General features: G+C 36.8%; 1 protein-coding gene across 6 annotated transcripts in view; it reads right to left on the bottom strand.

Moving 5' to 3' along the window:
* The window catches only part of ANKRD12 (ankyrin repeat domain 12), a 99,039-nt gene that overhangs the window by 23,079 nt on the left and 57,420 nt on the right, over window positions 1–18,540 (bottom strand). For 5 of the 6 annotated variants that reach the window (XM_028139093.2, XM_028139096.2, XM_028139092.2 and 2 more), the window contains one exon: window positions 16,973–17,120. In XM_028139093.2, the coding sequence (XP_027994894.2) occupies window positions 16,973–17,120 (148 nt within the window). Of the gene's footprint in view, window positions 1–12,168; window positions 12,249–16,972; window positions 17,121–18,540 lie in introns of those variants that run through there. The other variant, XM_028139111.2, reaches the window with a different exon arrangement.

The following is an 18,540-nucleotide window of genomic DNA, read 5'->3' as shown; positions in this document are numbered from 1 at the left end:
ATAAAAAAAAAAAATCTATTGTTGGTTGAAAGACAAATGTCAAAAAAATAAGACTGAGAGAAAAATATAGCATATACAATAAATATTTCAAACAATTCAGAAAAAAATTTCAGAATTAATATGTGAATAATGCAATAAAAACATGTAAGAATTCTGCTACAGTGTCATGGAAAAGCTTTATAGAGAATCTACTTCAGAAGAGGATTCCTTGATACATCTAAAAGTACATGATATACTGAATTTACAACACATATATCAGAAATATATAATATAAAGCAGGGGACTGGATTTCAGGGGAAATATTGACTACTATAAAATTTTTACATATATTTATTGTTTTTCTGGAAAGGATATTTAAGTTAATATTCTTCAATGCAAAAAAAGATTAAGAACCACTGATTTAAAGGGTTTAATTATGTAAATATCACAGATTGTTTTATGTTTTAGAATTTTTATTAATAAAACCATAAGGTGTATCAAGTGGTTCCCATAGAGAACAGTAACTTAAGTAAAAGTGAATAGTTTTGACTATACAAGAAATGACTACCTAGTTTTAAAAAAATTAGAAAAATCAAAAGAACTATATCCCCTAATTACATAATCAAGTGTATAACAACAAATAGATATATCTGAAGAAGGCTACTCTATTTCTTAATTTTCTTATCTATAGTAATCTTGATAATAATATATATGTAAGTACAATAAAGGAAATAACAGGCTCAACTCCTGTTTTTAAGTACATAAAAATTTATATGAAGCGCATGAAAATTTAATTGCATCCAAACTTTTGCATTGATAGAGCCAAAGCACTGCTAGATTCTACTTCATAGCATATTTTTTGTTAATCCTCACCCAAGGGTATTTTTCCCATTAATTTTTAGAGAAAGTAGAAGGGAAAGAGGGGGAGGAGGAAGGGGAAAGAAAGAGAGGAAGGAAAGAAAGGAGGGAAGGAGGGAGAAAGAAGGGAAAAACTGAGAGAGAGAGAGAGAGAGAGAGAGAGAGAGAGAGAGAGAGAGAGAGAGAGAGAGGGAGAGAGAGAGGGAGGGAGGGAGGGAGGGAGGGGGGGGGGAGAGAGAGAGAGAGAGAGAGAGAGAGAGGGGGGGGGGAGGAGAGAGAAACATTGATGTGAGACAGACAGGTGAATTGGTAGCCTCCAGCACACGCCCTGACTGGGGCCAGGAATTGAACCTGCAACCCAGGTACATGACCTTGACTGGGAATCAAATCCTCAACCCTTCCTTGTGTGGGGTGACACTCTAATCACTGAATCACATCAGCCGAGGCAGGCACCTTTCCTTAGCTGAAATGTATTTTGCATACATGGGCCTCTGAAAACAAAACCCAGGCTTCTAACTAAAAAAAAAAAACAAAACAAAAAACTGAGGCCTCTGACCAAGGAAAGGGAATACAAAACATCATCCCAAATATGTTATAAATTTATTTTAATATAGTAAGGTTCCTCTAAAGTGATCTAGCTCTCAAATATTCACTTCACATGGAAATTCAAATTCCAGAAGTATTTCGGAGTGTCTATAAAGTTACTATAGAGGAGCTCTACAGAGATCACAACCTTGTTTTTGGAGAAGATGTGGTAATATTCTAAGACAATATCATTATTAAATGCCAATGAGTGATATAGTTATACTGACACATGATATAAAAAAAGAACATTTTTGGATTTATAACTGCTCGTACATATGTAAAAAAATTCTTCATTCCCAATTACCCATATTGCAATACATAATACCAAACTCCAAAACTTTATGTTGCAAAAAAGGAACAACTATTTCGGGAGTATTTATTTTGGTCCTTGATTAAATGAATACAAAAATATGTACTTATACAGCAGGTGTTATTTTTTTCTGTTAACATCTTATTTGTAATTTGTTCTTAAGGACTTCCCTACTTGCAGTCTTCAAGGATTTAATTCTTATGTTTATATATAACTATTCTATTTATATTCTGTTTCTCATCAAATGAATAGTTTTACTGGAAATTGGGAATAATTTTTTTCCTTTGTATATCCCATAAAATATCAGTTCTACACTGAGCATGAGTCTAAATATTAATTATGCTCTGCCAGGCACACAGTGCTAGGAGATAGGGGTGAAAAGATGAAAAAAAAACCAGTCCTGCCCCTTAACAGTTATATAATCTGCCAATTGCTAAAATGGCAGTGGATACTAGGTCCAAAGGGTGTACTTGGGAAAGTCTGCTTGGGAGAACTGGAGAAGGAAAGCAGGCTTTTCTCAAAAACACAGCATTGAAACTAAGGTATAAAGGATATATAAAAATTTCAGGTACAATTTAAGGGTATAAATAAGCATGTCAAATCACAGCATGTATACCATTTCATATATTTTTCTTTTCATTTAACATATCAGAAATTTTCTTTTGAAGTTACATTTCTTCATTACTATTTTTAAGGGCTGTGTATTACCTTGAGTTAATATGTAATCATTTAAACTGATTTTTCTACTGATGGGACATTCAGTTTGCCTCAAATTATTTAATATCATAGATATTTAATAATATAGAAAAATGTATGTAGACTTATGAGCAAAACAAGATTGAACATACAGTGATAATTATTAAAACTGAGTAATAACTATATATGGGCTTGTAATACTACTATTTCTACTTTTGCATATATTAGAAGGTTTCTATAATTAAAGTAAAAACATTTGTACAGAATAAAACAAAAACCCTTAAATACATATACTATAGTTTTAAATATATTTTTCCTAATTTTCTGAACAAAATCAGGTAAGATGCAAAATATTTTCAGGAATACATTATATATGAGCATGTATCATTTCATCAAAGATTTTAAATCAGTTAATGGTAGGCTCCATAGCAAAAAAAAACCCCAAAAAACCCCCCACCAGATAGTTTCTTTGATTTTCAGAACCTTTTTGCCCAACAGAAGGTGCTACACTAAAATATAATGAAGACTGTAGTCTCAGAATACATCATAACAAGTATCATTAAGTCAAATAAACATACACTAAATTCATACTGCAGTTATATGCTGACATTAGGGTCATCTGACTCTGAATGTATACAAGTTCTGCCATTAACTCTAGGTTCAAATCTTTGCTCTGTCACTTAATAGATCAGTAACCTGTTATGAGGGATTAACTTATAGGGCTATTGTGAGGATTAAATGAACTTACTAATGTAATGTGCCTAGCATATCCTGACACATACCATGAATGTGATAAATATTAACTCACTGTCTAGAAAAAAAGAGAAAAATGTTATCATTAAATTAAAATATTTAAATAAAATGTTTAACATCAAATATTGCCTTATTCCAATAAAGCACACATTAATTTAAAAAGGCCAAAGCTAAATTCCAGAATTTTTCATATTTGCTTAACTTTGTACCAGAAGATTAAAGACATAAATATTCAAGCTAACTCCAGGCACGTCACTTATTATAGGGTTACAATGGAAGTCGGTGGTCCTTAGACTGAGGGCAGTGGAAAACATCAGTCTTTGAAGTAAACAAAAAGCATATATACAAATATGGACTTTTCATGGACGGGAAGAGTTAGGGTAATGAGGGGAGAGAAGAAATAGAATGAACTAAGAAATAATCCTATATAATAAAGAGCTAATATGTAAATGGTCATCATGCCCTCATGCCCTCATGCCAGGGCCAGGGGACCTGAGGCCACACCCCCTGCCCTGGCACCAGGGCTGGGGTACCCCCTGAGGCTGGGCCAGGGGCCCTGAGGCTGTACCCCCCTGCCCCAGCACCAGGACCGGGGAACCTGAGACTGTGCCTCCTGTCCGGCAGGGCTTGACGGTGAACCTGAGGCCAGGCCGTGGGACCTGAGGCTGAGCCCCCCGCCCTGGCGCTGGGGGACCTGAGGCCGAGCCGAGGGACCTGAGGCTGCGCCGGCCTCCCCTCCCCCCCCGCCCAGCAGGGCTTGATGGGGGACCTGAGGCTGCGCCCCCCCACCTGGCACCAGGCCAGGGAACCTGAGGCTGTGCCCCCCACCCTGCAGGGCTTGACAGGGGTGGGGCCGGCTGGGTCTGAGTCTCGCACGATTTCAAGGTGCAAGTGGGGACTTGACTCTGGGTCCCGTGGCGCGCCCCAGACTCTGACAGGAGGGAGATTTTCATATACAATTTACTAATTTTCTTTAATCTCTGACACTTCTATTATAGAGAAAGGGCAAACAGCAATATTAAAATATTTCCTCTAATTCCCCTTTAATGTGCATGATTTCATGCACCGGGCCATTAGTTTTCTTATGTTAATGTCTGGTGGAATTTATATTCTTATAAATAAAAGCACTAGTCATAATCGATGACCACTTGCATAAATTATTTTTTTAGTATTCCTCAAAGAAAGGAGAAGGAAAATGGGAGTGGAGATAGTGAAGAGGGGACACAATTACATAAACTCTATTTCATGTGCTAAGTGCAATATAATGCCATTATGTAATGATTTAAAGAGTTTCTACAACTTATGTGGAAGAAAATTATCCTTGGTAAAGCTTAAAATGAACACCATATTTATGCAAGTCTATAAGTGGTTTTATTCATCTTTGTATCTACCTTATAGGCTCAGAATATGACTATGTAATAATGTTAAAAAAATTTTCCCTGACCAGTAAGTGGCAGAGCAAGGTCTTTAAATCCAATTTTTTTTTTTTACTCCAAAATTAGTACTCACAACCATTATACCATATTACTTCTGAGTACATAAAAGACACCGAATATAGTCAAGATGAACTATATAAACACCCAGGAAAATGAAGCCATAATTTGTGATCATTCATAAGCCCTCAATAAATACCTTTCACTTCTATGTTTATTTTATGATTAAGAAAGCAACTCTGTTTTCTTAAACAAAATCTAGGATCTAAAATAAAGTATGGTATTAAATGAGGTTTCCTGTTAGTTTACATATAAAAGGCTTTGAACAAAAAAGAAAAACCAGTAACATAATGCTTTAAACATACCCACCTGAGGTTATAGTTGAATTTCAAATACAAACGTGCTATTTGTCTATTCTTAGCTTGATCTTGAAATATTCACATCTTAGATACACAATACATTGATTTATATATTCCATATGTACATAAAATAACATAGGTTAAAAACACCTCATTCATGACTATAAAGCAATGCAATTTATAGAAAATAAAAAAGTCCAGGAAGGGGAAAATAGGTAGTGGTCAAAGGGTACAAATTTCCAGTGATAAGATGAAAAAGCTCTGAAGAGGTAATGTACAGCATGGTGACTATCCTATCTAATAAAAGAGTAATATGCAAATTGACTGTCACTCCAACACACAGATGACTGCCCCCATGTGGACACAAGATGGCCGCCACAAGGTGGCCAGTAGGGGAGGGCAGTTGGAAGGGACCAGGCCTGCAAGGGAGGGCAGTTGTGGGTGACCAGGCTGGCAGAGGAGGAAAGTTGGGGGTGACTGGGCCTGCAGGGAAGGGCAGTTGGGGGGGGATCCAGGCCTGCAGGGAAGGGCAGTTGGGGGGAACCTAGGCCTGCAGGGGAGGGCAGTTAGGGGTGACCAGGCCTGCAGGGGAGGGCAGTTAGGGGCAATCAGGCTGGCCGGGGAGCAGTTAGGCATCAATCAGGCTGGCAGGGGAGTGGTTAGGGGGTGATTAGGTTGGCAGGCAGAAGCAGTTAGGGGCAATCAAGAAGGCAAGCAGGCGAACAGTTGGGAGCCAGCAGTCCTGGATTGTGAGAGGGATGTCCGACTGTCCGTTAAACGGGCATTCGGATATCCCTTGAGGGGTCCCAGATTGGAGAGGGTGCAGGCGGGGCTGAGGGACACACACCCCCATGCACGAATTTCGTGCACCGGGCCTCTAGTAATTAATAATACTATATTGTCTATTTGAAAGTTGCAACAGATTTTAACTTGAAGTTACTGAGAAAAGGGGGGCCTGTGCACATCCTGTGCCTCAGTTCTCAGAGCTGCTATTATGTTGCTAAGCTGTTGCTAAGGCTGAGCCATGGAACAAATGTTACATGGACAAATAAGAACTTTACTTCCTTCCTTATAGTTTTAACCGCCCTCATTTGCATACTTGGAACTAACCAATCCCTGTAAACCTAGTCATCAATCTTTCATTTGTAGGAAAGAATTACATTTAAGTAACTCCTTTAGCAATGCTTATTCTATTTCCTCCACTAGAGGCCTGTTGCACGTGCAAGAATAGGCCTTCCTTCCCCTGGCTTCGCTCCCGGCCACCCAGGAACCTGCAAGTCCTCGCTCCCACCCAGAGCACTGCTCCTGTAGCTCCCTCCCGCTCCGCATATGCAAATTAACCCACCATCTTTGTTGGGTTAATTTACATACTCACTCCTGATTGGCTGTGGGCGTAGCGGAGGCACAGTCAATTTACATGTTTGTCTATTATTAGGTAAGACTGTTAAGTATCCAAGTTTCCCCCATCCCAACCAGGTGACTATGCAATTGCATATCTTTTTAAATTTCCTTTGCATATCTCAGCTTTCCAGCAAATGTCTTTTCATTTGCTTTTTAGTCATTTAATAAACCCTCTTCTTTTAATTGACCTGTTCATATTTATGTTCATTTGTCTATCAATTGTTTGCCCTTGATAGGTTGATGTTTAATAATTATTTATGTGTTCTGTATACAAATCCTTGTTATATATGTATGCATTAAAAATATTTCATGTAAAAAAAAAATCCTCACCCAAGGATATGTTCATTGATTTTTAGAGAGAAAGGGAAACATCAATGTGAGAAATATCGGTCAGTTGCCTCCCATATGTGCCCCAATAGGAGATGGAACCTCAAACCAAAGTATGTGCCCTGGCTAGGAATTGAACCTGCAAACTTTTTGGTGTATGGGATGATACTCCAGCCAACCAAACCACCCAGTCAGGGCACTAATAGTTTTTATTTTAAATACTAGAGGCCCAGGGCACAAAATTTGGGGGAGTGGGCCTAAGTCATCAGTTGGACATACTTAGCGCTGCCACGGAAGCTGGAGAAGCTCCCACCACCGCTTCTGCGCTCGCCAGCCATGAGCCTAGCTTCTGGCTGAGCGGCGGTCCCCCCGGGGAGCGCACTGACCACCAGGGGGCAGCTCCTGCATTGAGCAACTGCCCCCTGGTGGTCAGTACGCATCATAGCAGCTGGTCAACCCATCATTCAGTTGCTTAGGCTTTTATATATATATACTAGTAGCCCTGCGCACAAATCCGTGTGCCAGTAGCTCTCTGCCGTCCTCCTGTAGCTTTTCGCCGCCCACTTGTAGTTCGCTGCCCCAGTCTCCTGCAAATCTGTGATCTGGTCGTTACACGGTTGGCTGTTACGCCTCAAAGTATAACAGATAATTAGCATATTCCTCTCTTATTATATAGGATAGACTAGAGGCCTGATGCACGAAATTCGTGCAAGAGTAGGCCTTCCTTCCCCTGGATGCTGGCACCAGTTTCCCTCTGGCACCTGGGACCCAGGCTTCCCTCCAGCACCCAGGATCCGGTCTTCCCTCCAGCCGCCGGCAGGTACCCGGGATCCGGGCTTCCCTCGCAGCTCTGGCTTCGTCCGGAAGGACGTCCAGTCTAATTAGCATATTACGTTTTTATTATTATAGATGAGAAATCTGATGTCAATCTCTTTCCTTTGTAGGTAACATGTTTCCTTCTTATTCTAGAAGCTTGTAGGATTTAAAAAGTTTTTTATCCTTGAAGTTGTGATTTATCAAGATGTGAGGTTTCCTACCCCTGTCCCCCCCTTTTTTGTTTTTTTACTATTCCCCTTTGATCTATAAACACAAGTCTTTCTTCAGTTAAAGGACACTTTCTTTAATTTAAAAATATTTTCTATTTACTAATATTTGTAAGATGAATACTATATATCCTGGGTATGGTTTTATGGTTTTTAAAAATCATTTTTCTTACTATTTCCAATGTCTTTTAAAAAGTGTTTTATATTTTGCCCTTCTCTTAGACCTCTCAGATCTTCAGCAATGCCCAGTGTATTCTTTAGTCCTATATAGAATATTTACTTTCAGCAGTGATAATTATTATTAATTCTAAGGATTTTCCTGGTCTAATTTTTCACAGTAGCCTTTTGTTATCATGGTTAGTGGATCAATTCCCACCAAGAATCTCCAGAAATACTGAGAATAACTTACCCTTCTGCTTTCTATATTATTTACATTCTCCAGGATCAATGGTTCTGTTTGTTCATCTTGGCCCTTCTTGTCTTTCATTCAGTTGGTTTTCCTAAAATATCTGGATTTCTTTTCATATTAATATAGAGAATCTATTTTCTTCAGCATTTTGTGGAAAATCTTTACAACAGGTTTCACTCTTGAGTTAGAGGCCTGTTTCTAGTGATCTGTGGTTCTCTCTAATCTCAGCCTTTTGCTAAGACCGTTCGTTCCCTGCACAGGCTGAATCTTACTTTCAGAGAATCTCTGGGGTTTCATTGGGATGAATATTTCACAATGGTTGCAGGCCTGTCATGTCTATTTTGGGTTGTTCCTTTGCTCTGCAATAATTCACTAACACAACTAATATATTTAAGAATTATACAAATATAACTTATTTATGTTACTTAGGCAAAGAAGTAACATTAGAAAAAGACTTGCATTTTCAGAAACAAAATTTTACAGGTTTCATATTCCTAAACTGATTGAAAGATGTAGCTCACAGATAGGGAAATATAATATTAGATAATTTTATACTGTCTCATCTAAATTTTCATTTCTTTACCTCAATTTTCCTAAGTAAAGATTAGGTATTTTAATTCTATTTTGTAAGAGGAGAGAAGTTATACATTAGTTGGAAATAAGTATGCCATATAAGAACGTATTTTCACTTTATTTCTATAATACTAGATATAGGTAGTTCATTAATTTAGGGGTAAGCTGGGGAGAGAAGAGAATATAATAAGTTGAAAATACTAAGTCTAAAAGAAAATCTACATAAGAATTAAAATAAAGTACCACAGCACTCTGTATATTCCCTCAATTAGTTATTACACTATCTTTCTACTAAAATACCAGTAACATAGAAACTGATTCCATAAAATATAAATTAATCAAGATATTCAATCCCCCTCTGAAAATAGTGGTATCACTACAAAAATTTTGATGTCACTAAAGGAAACTGACAAAATCACCCAGTCTTAGCTATTCCATCATAAATATAGATATTACATGGAGGTCCTTTTAACCATGACTAGATAAAACATTTTTTTCTGCAGGCAGGATGATATAGCTAAGGCCGAACTCATTTAAATGTATGCACATATAATTAATATTTTTAATTCAAAGCTCTTTATATTTAAGGGTTCTGCCCAAATGTACCCTTTATAGAGTTTTAGTTTTAAATATTCAGCAATATCTCAACTATTATAATTATGTGACAGACTCACTTTAAGTTGCTAGGCACCAGTAGAAATTCAATTTTTAAGGAAAACCATCAAGCTAACATACTTAAACAAAAAACCCATTAGTTTTGGTATCTGCAATAAACAGTTTTACATATTTTGGGCAAATACACTTGAAATTTCTTGACTACTATATTTACATTAATTTCAAAGAAAGATATTTGCCAGACTACTATTTTATGTAACATACAAAATGTAAAGACATTTATTAATTTGCAGACATTCAAAGAACATCTTAGATGCAACCACAATTTCCCATTTATTTTTCTAATATATAAGCAAGTAAAAAATATAGAACTATGTAATTTTTATAGATAATGATAAAGGGTGAATGTTTACAATATATGGTAATTTAGGTATTCATTAACTTCTTTCCCTTTTTCTCCACTTAGCAAAATCTGACATAGACATTTTTCTTTAAAAAACACTCCACCTAGAATTAAAAATTCTTAAGCTTTGGAACTAGGTTGATATAATTAATACACATAAAACACATGATACAATCTGATTTAAAAGTATTGACTTTCAAAAAAGTTAAATGTAGAGGTTTTGTTTAAGGTTCAGGTTTAAGATATTTAGAAAAAAGTGCATCATATATCACAAAGCAGAGGATAAAAAGTAGAGCATGCAAAACACTATAATGGAATTTCTTTTAATTGGCCATTAAATAAAAGAATATCTCATTGTCTATCCATGCTGTATGCCACCTCTCTGCACATAATAGACACCTAACTCCCTTTTTCTTTCTTCTAAGTACTGATACCACAGGGAAATGTGAAAAATAAAAGTGATAAGTACCAAACATGGCGCTTGTTGCTACTCAACAAGTTGAGAAATAGATTTAATCAAATATGTTGTATACAGTACTGGTTAAATCAAATAAGGTTCTTGGGTTATAAATGGATTATAATTTTTCATACGAGGCCTAACCTGTTATCTAACATAGTCACTGGAATTGATTTTAAAATGCCATTTGGAAAGCAAGAAGATAAAATATTTTTTACATGTTAAATGAGTAATCTTGAATTTTAGGTATACACTAGTACCCAAACTCCTTTTCCTATAAAATGCTCTATCAAGTTTAAATTTCTAATGATCAATTATGATATAGATTTTAATGCTCTAAAAACACCCTATGTAACTTCTTCCTATAGTTTTTATACTTCTAAGGTTAAATGGTTTGCTCTAAAACTTTTTAAGGTGATGATTCTTTTTCCTTATGGTTAAATTGTTAACATCACATAATCGATTTAGTAAAAATGTATGGTATATTTTGGTTTAAATAATTGGTTTTTGGAGCTCTTGAATTATTAACTGTCATAGTTCCATATATGCATGCATCAACACTTGTATTTCATAATTCCTGAAATATAAAACTGAGGAAGTGAATTTAATAAATTATGACAATATATTTAAATAGTTACAACTTACTATTTTAACATTAAGCAAATAAGGCTTCAAAATACTGGTCATTTTGTGTATTTTTTGACACACAGATGCTCTCAGCAAGCACCAGTTTCCTAATCTATTTTATGGTAGACTCTAAAAGTAGCTTGTCTGTTTATTATGATGGAGCATTTGAGCATTTTCTAGGTTAAGTTTAAGTATGCAAGTAAGGAAAGTTTATAGCAGCTGCTTAATAAACAAGGCCAGACTATTAGCAGTCAAAGTAAGATAAGAAAAAGGATAATAATTCTGACAATGATTGGCATTTTCAACATTGTCCACCGAGAACTCTGTTTAAGTAATAAAATCAGTGTCTGCAAACTTGTTAACAGAATCTCTACTCTGGCAATTAATCAATGTCTGAAAGTATGGGCAAGGACACTACGTGACACAGAGTTACCCTCATCTCTACTACCATTTCATAATTCCTATGACACGATCTCTGAATAACTGAATTCTCAGCAGAATAGGAAGAAGCAATTGTTTGTAGCAAATACTATTATTACATGGAATTCCTGTATAGGAATGTAATATTAAATGAAACCTTGGGAAAAGGGCAGAAGTTAAGGGGGAAAAAGACTAAAGAATTATGCAAATTTAAGTGTCACATATTTGTACACAAATAAGCTGTATTAACCAGGACATGTATTCTTGCAACAACAGCATAAATGTCTGATATGCACGACATAAAACTGCTATGCAGTGTGGTTCATGAACTGAGGCCAGTCTGCAAATTGTTTACTACAAATTAATGATGAAATAAGGATCTTGTACCAGAAATGGGAATTAATTATGTCACTAGCACACTGAGTTCAGCTGACATGTTTTTTAGCATTCTTTTTGGTGAAAGCAGTACATTTACATTCTGGCAAAAGTTCTTTATCATGAGAACCAGCAACAGTTTGTGGAATAGCTACTGAGTAGCACTGTCATAAAAGCATAGTGCAATGCCTAATGGAATAAACCACACTTAAATGCTACATATATAACACCCTTTTATTTACTCCAAATGTATTAACTTCTTTGAAATTTATAGTCTTGACCTTATTTTCTAACTTTGCAACACTTAAAGTGTATCTGTCACATGGATGACATGATATACCAGATGGGTAACAATGCTATCAGACTTTATACACAAACATCTGTGGGCAGTTAATTCTCTATTAAATATTAACATATTCTGAATTTAGATTGGATGGTGTTTGATAAAGTTAAGTCTAACAAGGACCTCATGTAAATTAAGCAATAAATTTGGGTATTTTCATCAGTCTTTTTTAGTAACTCCAAAATCTTTGTAAGATACTTACTGATGATTTTTGCATCATTCCTTGAAGGACTTTGATCAAGCAATAATTCGGGCACTTTCACCATGTAGAAAATAAATATTCTGAAAAATCAACACATAGCTAATGAGCACTTGAAACAATCAAAATAAATGAAGAAAAAAAAAAGGTTCTAGAAGATCGTGTTCCACTCTAATTAAATATGTAAGTTCAAATAAAACACCTTTCTTCTTCCATGGGAAAAATCTGTTGCAGTCCTTCTTTTTAAAAGAAAGTTTTATAACAAGGCTGCTTCCCACAGCTACTGCTTTCTAAAGAGATCAGAATTAGAGTTTGTAGCCACAAAACATGTAAAAATTAACATACCACATAAAATTTCTATTTTTAAATCTTATTTTCTTGCTTTTTTATGGAAGCCAATGTAATTTCAGCTATCATAATCCTTATTTTACACAACACAAAGATGTTCAAATGACCTTCAGCTTGTCACTGCTAGATGGACTTATAAATTCTTTGAAAGTAGGAATGACAGGCATTAGTAGATTATGTTATTATCTACATTTTCTTAATAGGCTGTATCCCCAGTGCATAAACAATGCCCAACACATAATGGGTGCTCAAAAATAGTCGCTAAATAATTGAGCTGAAGGAAAAGAGGAGGTTAGGATGACTATCAAGTATCCTGTATAATAGAAAGGTAATATGCAAATTGACTGAACGGCGGAAGGACTGGTCGCTGTGACATGCACTGACCACCAGGGGGCAGATGCTCAATGCAGGAGCTGCCCCCTGGTGGTCAGTGCACTTCCACAGGGGGAGGAGAGCTGCTCAGCCAGAAGCTGGGCTCATGGCTGACAAATGCAGTGGCAGTGGCCAGAGCCTCTCCTGCCTCCAAGGCAGCGCTAAGGATGTCCAACTGCTGGGAAGCGGGCCTAAGCCATCAGTCAGACATCCCCAAGGGCTCCGGACTGCAAGAGGGTGCAGGCTGAGTTTAGGGACCCCCCTGAGTGCACGAATCTCGTGCACCGGGCCTCTAGTATGACGTAAGTATAGCTGATTTATGTTACCATTGAGAGAAAAAAAAAACAAAACACAAGAGGAGGGGTGTAAATAGAGAATCAAGTTCCATTCAGGTACTCTTATTTCTGTGGAAATCTTAAATGGTAATAGCCAGAGGGGCAGCTAAATATATAGGTATGAAAGCTTAAGAAAAATGTATGGAATAAAGAGATACCTGGAAGGCTTCACCATATAGATGGCAGTTAGAACTATAAGTGTGGGTGGAGAATAAGTGTGGGTGGTAAGAGAAGAGGGTCCAGAAAGTAAAATCTTTAGAAAAATCAACACAGGGGAGTATGTAAAGGGAATAAGGGGAAAAATGAAGATGAGATTCTAGAAGGAAACTAAGAAGAAACAGTCTGGAAAGCTACCTGAAAGCCAGAGAATTATGTCTCAGAAACCAAGACAGAAGAATTTTAGGAAGAATATGGTCAACACTGTCAAATTCCATAGAGACTGAGAAGACAGTTAAGGGATCTGGCAGTTAGATCTATACTATCTATACTAATAAAAGGGTAATATGTTAATTAGACCGGATAGACCAGATGTCTTCTGGACATCCTTCCGGACAAAGTCGCAGCGGCTGCAAGGGCCGAGGAGGGCCGGCAGCCGCAGCGGCCAGTAGTGGCAGCAGCAGCGGGGTGATGGGGGTGGTGCCTTCCCCTTATCACCCCGGTCGCCTCCCGCAGAGGAGGAATGGACCCAAGCTGTCAGTAGGACATCCCCTGAGGGCTCCTGGACTGTGAGAGGAGGCAGGCTGGGCTGAACGACCCGCCCCCCCCCGCAGTGCACGAATTTTCATGCACTGGGCCTCTAATGTTAGTAATAATGATGTTAGTAAACATAGATTCAATAGAGTGTACTACAATGCACTTTAAGAAGGTTCATTGTGAAGGGAAGGGCATAAGGGGCTAAATAAACAGGGATGCAGGGTAAGGGAAGATTCTGCTGAGTTGTATATTTATGTATACAAAAATATTATCACATGATTGCGTTCAGCTCCCTTCCTTCCACTCAAATCACCCCCTTCTCTGCCATTCACCACCCCCCACCTGACACATGCCTTATTAGTAGCCTGACATACACGCTTTTGGATTTTCTCCATGCTTATAAAATTTTGCACAAATATATGAACACAAATGAACATACATATTGCTTTTTAACACACTGTTCATTTTACAAAATTAGATATTATAATTATTCATCTTAATTTTTTTAAGTCAGTATCTTATGAAAATCCTTCCAAGTAATTGGCATAGCATTAAGATATATTTTTTCATAGTTGTACAATAGCCTATCGTGTGGCTTTATTCATCAATTTATACAACCAATGCTCTATCTGACTATGTATTTGTTTTTTCTAGTCAAAACAGTGCTATAATAAACACTGGATATTCCCAGAAGTGACTGATAGATCAAGGTGCATAAGTATCTTTAAAAATGTTTTCTATAATAAACTTTGAACTTAACATAGTAGACAGAATATTATGTTATACTGAACCCCCATGTACCCATTACTCAGCTCCAATAGCCATCAATCTTTGGCCAATCCATACCCTCTATTCATCCTGCTGCTATATCATTGTGAAGCATATCCCCAATTCAAGTTATTTTATCTAGAAATATTTCAATATGTATTTTCAAAAGATAAGAGCTCTTGTATTTCACCAGCTGTTGTCAGACTGTTTTTCAAGACTGTAACAATTCACACATACCTCCCTTTGCCCTTTTTTCCTATTAGTTAACCAAGTTTATAAGTTGTTGGTTTATTCTTCCAGTATTTTTTTTAAATACATTATTTTTTTAGACTTGCCTATTTTCAACTTTGATATGCCTTTTAAACATTAACATTTTTTCCCACAGATTCTTCCTTTTTCATTCCCATATAATTTTTTTTATTGATTTTTTACAGAGAGGAAGGGAGAGAGATAGAGAGACAGAAACATCGATCAGCTGCCTCCTGCACACATCCCACTGGGGATGTGCCCGCAACCAAGATACATGCCCTTGACCGGAATCGAACCCGGGACCTTCCAGTCCGCAGGCTGACGCTCTATCCACTGAGCCAAACCGGTTTCGGCGATTCATTCCCATATAATTTATCTCTTGAAAAATCAAAGCCATTAGGGTTTCCCACAGTCTAGATTTTGCTTGGTGCAGTTCAGCAGCATATTCCTCTGACTTTGGTATTTTCTGAAAAAGGCAGCTGGATCCTGAGGATTGAAGAATAGTAGTGTAGTGTGTTCTTTCGCCCTCTTTTTAAAAAATCTAATGTTAGCAACTGTTGATGCTCAATGCTTATACATATTAACTGGGGTTTACAAAATGGTCGAACTTTTTTTTTACCTGCATTAACCTTATTTAAAAAACACTTCTCACCCAGCCAATGTGGCTCATTGGTTGAGGGTCAACCCATGAACAAGGAGGTCATGGTGCAATTCCTGGTCAGGGCACATGCCAGGGTTTCAGACTTGATCCCCAGTAGGGAGCATGAAGGAGAGCCAATTGGTGATTCTCTCTCATCATTGATGTTTCTACATCTCTCTCCCTCTCCATTCCTCTCTCTGAAATCAATAAAAACATATTAAAAAACAACCAAAACCAAAACCAAAAACTTCTCACCTATAATGAGGTTACCTAATTTCTGCCTAATTTTTAAGATAAATTGGTTCTCTTATGATAAATTAATTAAAATAATTATGACCATGGACTATGGATTTAAACATATTTAATGAATTTCTAATATTTGTTATTAATAGCCTTACTGAAGCTCAAACTATCCCATCTTTGGTCAATGGGAAACTGATCTAAGTTGTCTCCTAAGGCCTTTAGATAAGACCTTATAGTAGTCTTTCATAGCTTCCTTGAAATCAGCAATGACAAGATATTGACAGCTCATCCTATATATTTCCTATCCCAGACTTAGTCACCCATTTTTTTCTAAAAAGCCTTGGTTTTCTTTTAGTAGAAAGCATATCAAGATTATAATCTGGGCACTAGGAATGATTATTGGAATTGTGGGGGTCTAAATTGCTTTTAGATCTTTTCAATGGACAAAAGCAAGGCAATTTTATGTATTTGTATATATATTTGAAATTTTATTTGGAAATAATTTCAAACTCACAGAAATTAAAAAAAAAACTACAAAAAATTTTATATCCTTTATCCAGATTTGCCCATTGTTAATGTTCTTATTCTCTTGCTTTATAATTTGCTTTCACTATATATGCAAAAAAAAAAAAATATATATATATATTTCCCCTGAACTAGATGAGGTCAAATTTATACATCACTAGAGGCCTGGTACATGAATTCATGCACAGTTGGGGTCCCTCGGCCTGGCCAGTGATCGAGGTCTATTGGGGAGGGGGGCTGGCCGGCAGCGGGGAGGAACTCTGGGAGGTTGGCCAGTGGGGGGAAGGGGCCGTGGAGGTTGGCTGGCCGCTCTCCCCCTATTGGGGCTGATGGGGTGGCCAGCCAGCCGGGGGAGGGGCTGTCGGGGGGCCAGCTGGGGAAAGGTTCTACAGTGGGCTTGAATGTAATATCAGCAATTTATGGGGGGGAAATCATGAAAATAGAGCAATGGCATCATGACTCCATTTACAAAGAGGACATGTAGCAAATAATAGGTTACTAAATTCACGTCTTACTAGCTAGCTAGCATTATTTTAAGGTATTCAAACATTTTATGTACTATAAAGTAGAAGTAAAATGTTCTACTAAACATTATGACAAACCAGCGGTTGAATACAGATTATCTGAAACAAACCTGTGTAACTTTCATCATCATCAGATAAAGGCACCTCTCTTTTTAGTAGCAGTTCCAGCTCCTCTGTTTCTGCGACATCCACTGGACGCTCTCCGTGTTTATTAGCTTGAAATGGATTTCCACCATGACGAAGTAACAGTTTCACTATCTGAATTAAACAGTAGGAAGATTTAGTCACTTCATACTTGTATCATTTCAACCATTCTCTTGATAACATTCATAACATCATTCTGCCTCCATTCCTTACAGTGTGTCTCTTCTAAATCATGATTACTCTCTTCAAGTTCCATTTTCATTGCCTTCCCCCATCAGATGATCTTACATACTAAAAAGAAATTTCTTCCTTAAAATTTAAACTGGGCAATTTTAGCAGTGAATCTCATCAGTTTCTTCCCTTTTCATCATACATTCAACAAATTATTTATTGAGAACCTATTAACAAGCACTGCTCCAAGTTCTGAAGATAAATCAATAAACAAGAATAACAAGTTCCCTGGCTTCATGGAATATATACAGTTGACCCTTGAACAATGCAGGGATTAGGGATGCCAACCCCCTGCACAGCTGACAATCCACGTATAACTTTTGACTCCCCCAAATCCTGACTACTAATAGTGTACTGTTGACCAGAAGCCTTACTATAATGATCAATTAACACATATTTTGTATATTACATACTGTATTCTTATCATAGAGTAAGCCAGAAAAAAGAAAATTTTATTAAGAAAATCATAAGGATTGGTCAAGATTGGCAGCGAAGGAAAACATGGTACTCATATCCTCCACAACCTTATCAAAATTACTACTGAACTACAAGTGTTCCCCTTTCAATCGGGAATAAGACAGGGATGGGTGTCCGCTTTCATCACTCTTAACATAGCACTGGAAGTCCTAATTACAGTAAACAGATAAGAAGGAGAAACAAAGACATGCAAACTGGAAAGGACGAAGTAAAACTGTCATTATTTGCAGATGACATGATACTATACATAGAGCATTATAAAGATTCCACCAAAAAAGTACTAGAACTGACATATAGATCACCATAACAGAACAGAGAGCCCAGATATAAACTAACACCTTTATAGTCAATTAATATTTCACAAAGGAGGCAAAAACATACAATGGGCTAAAGATTTCAATAAATGGTGCTTGGAAAATGGGACAGATATGTGCAAAAAATAAAACTAGATCACCTTCTTACACCACACACAAGAATAAACTCAAAATGGATTAAAACTTAAATGTTTGACTTGAAATCATAAAAATCCAACAAAACATAGGCAGGCAGTAAAATCTCAGATATTTCTCGGACAATATTTTTTTTCTGACATATCTCCTCTGGCAAGGGAAACAAAAGAAAAAACAAACGGAAGTAGTACATCAAACTAAAAAGTTTTCGCATAAAAAAAGAAAGCCATCAACAAAATGAAAATACAGCCCACTAAATGGGAGCCACATTATTTGCCGATACATCTGATAAGGGCTTAATATCCAAAATATTATACAACTCAACACCAAAAAAAAAAAAAAAAAAGAAAATACCCCCAAAACAATCCAATTAAAAA

Source organism: Eptesicus fuscus, chromosome 12 (genome assembly GCF_027574615.1).
Source record: "Eptesicus fuscus isolate TK198812 chromosome 12, DD_ASM_mEF_20220401, whole genome shotgun sequence".
Classification (NCBI taxonomy): domain Eukaryota; kingdom Metazoa; phylum Chordata; class Mammalia; order Chiroptera; family Vespertilionidae; genus Eptesicus; species Eptesicus fuscus.
This window is presented reverse-complemented; position numbering and strand designations above follow the sequence as displayed.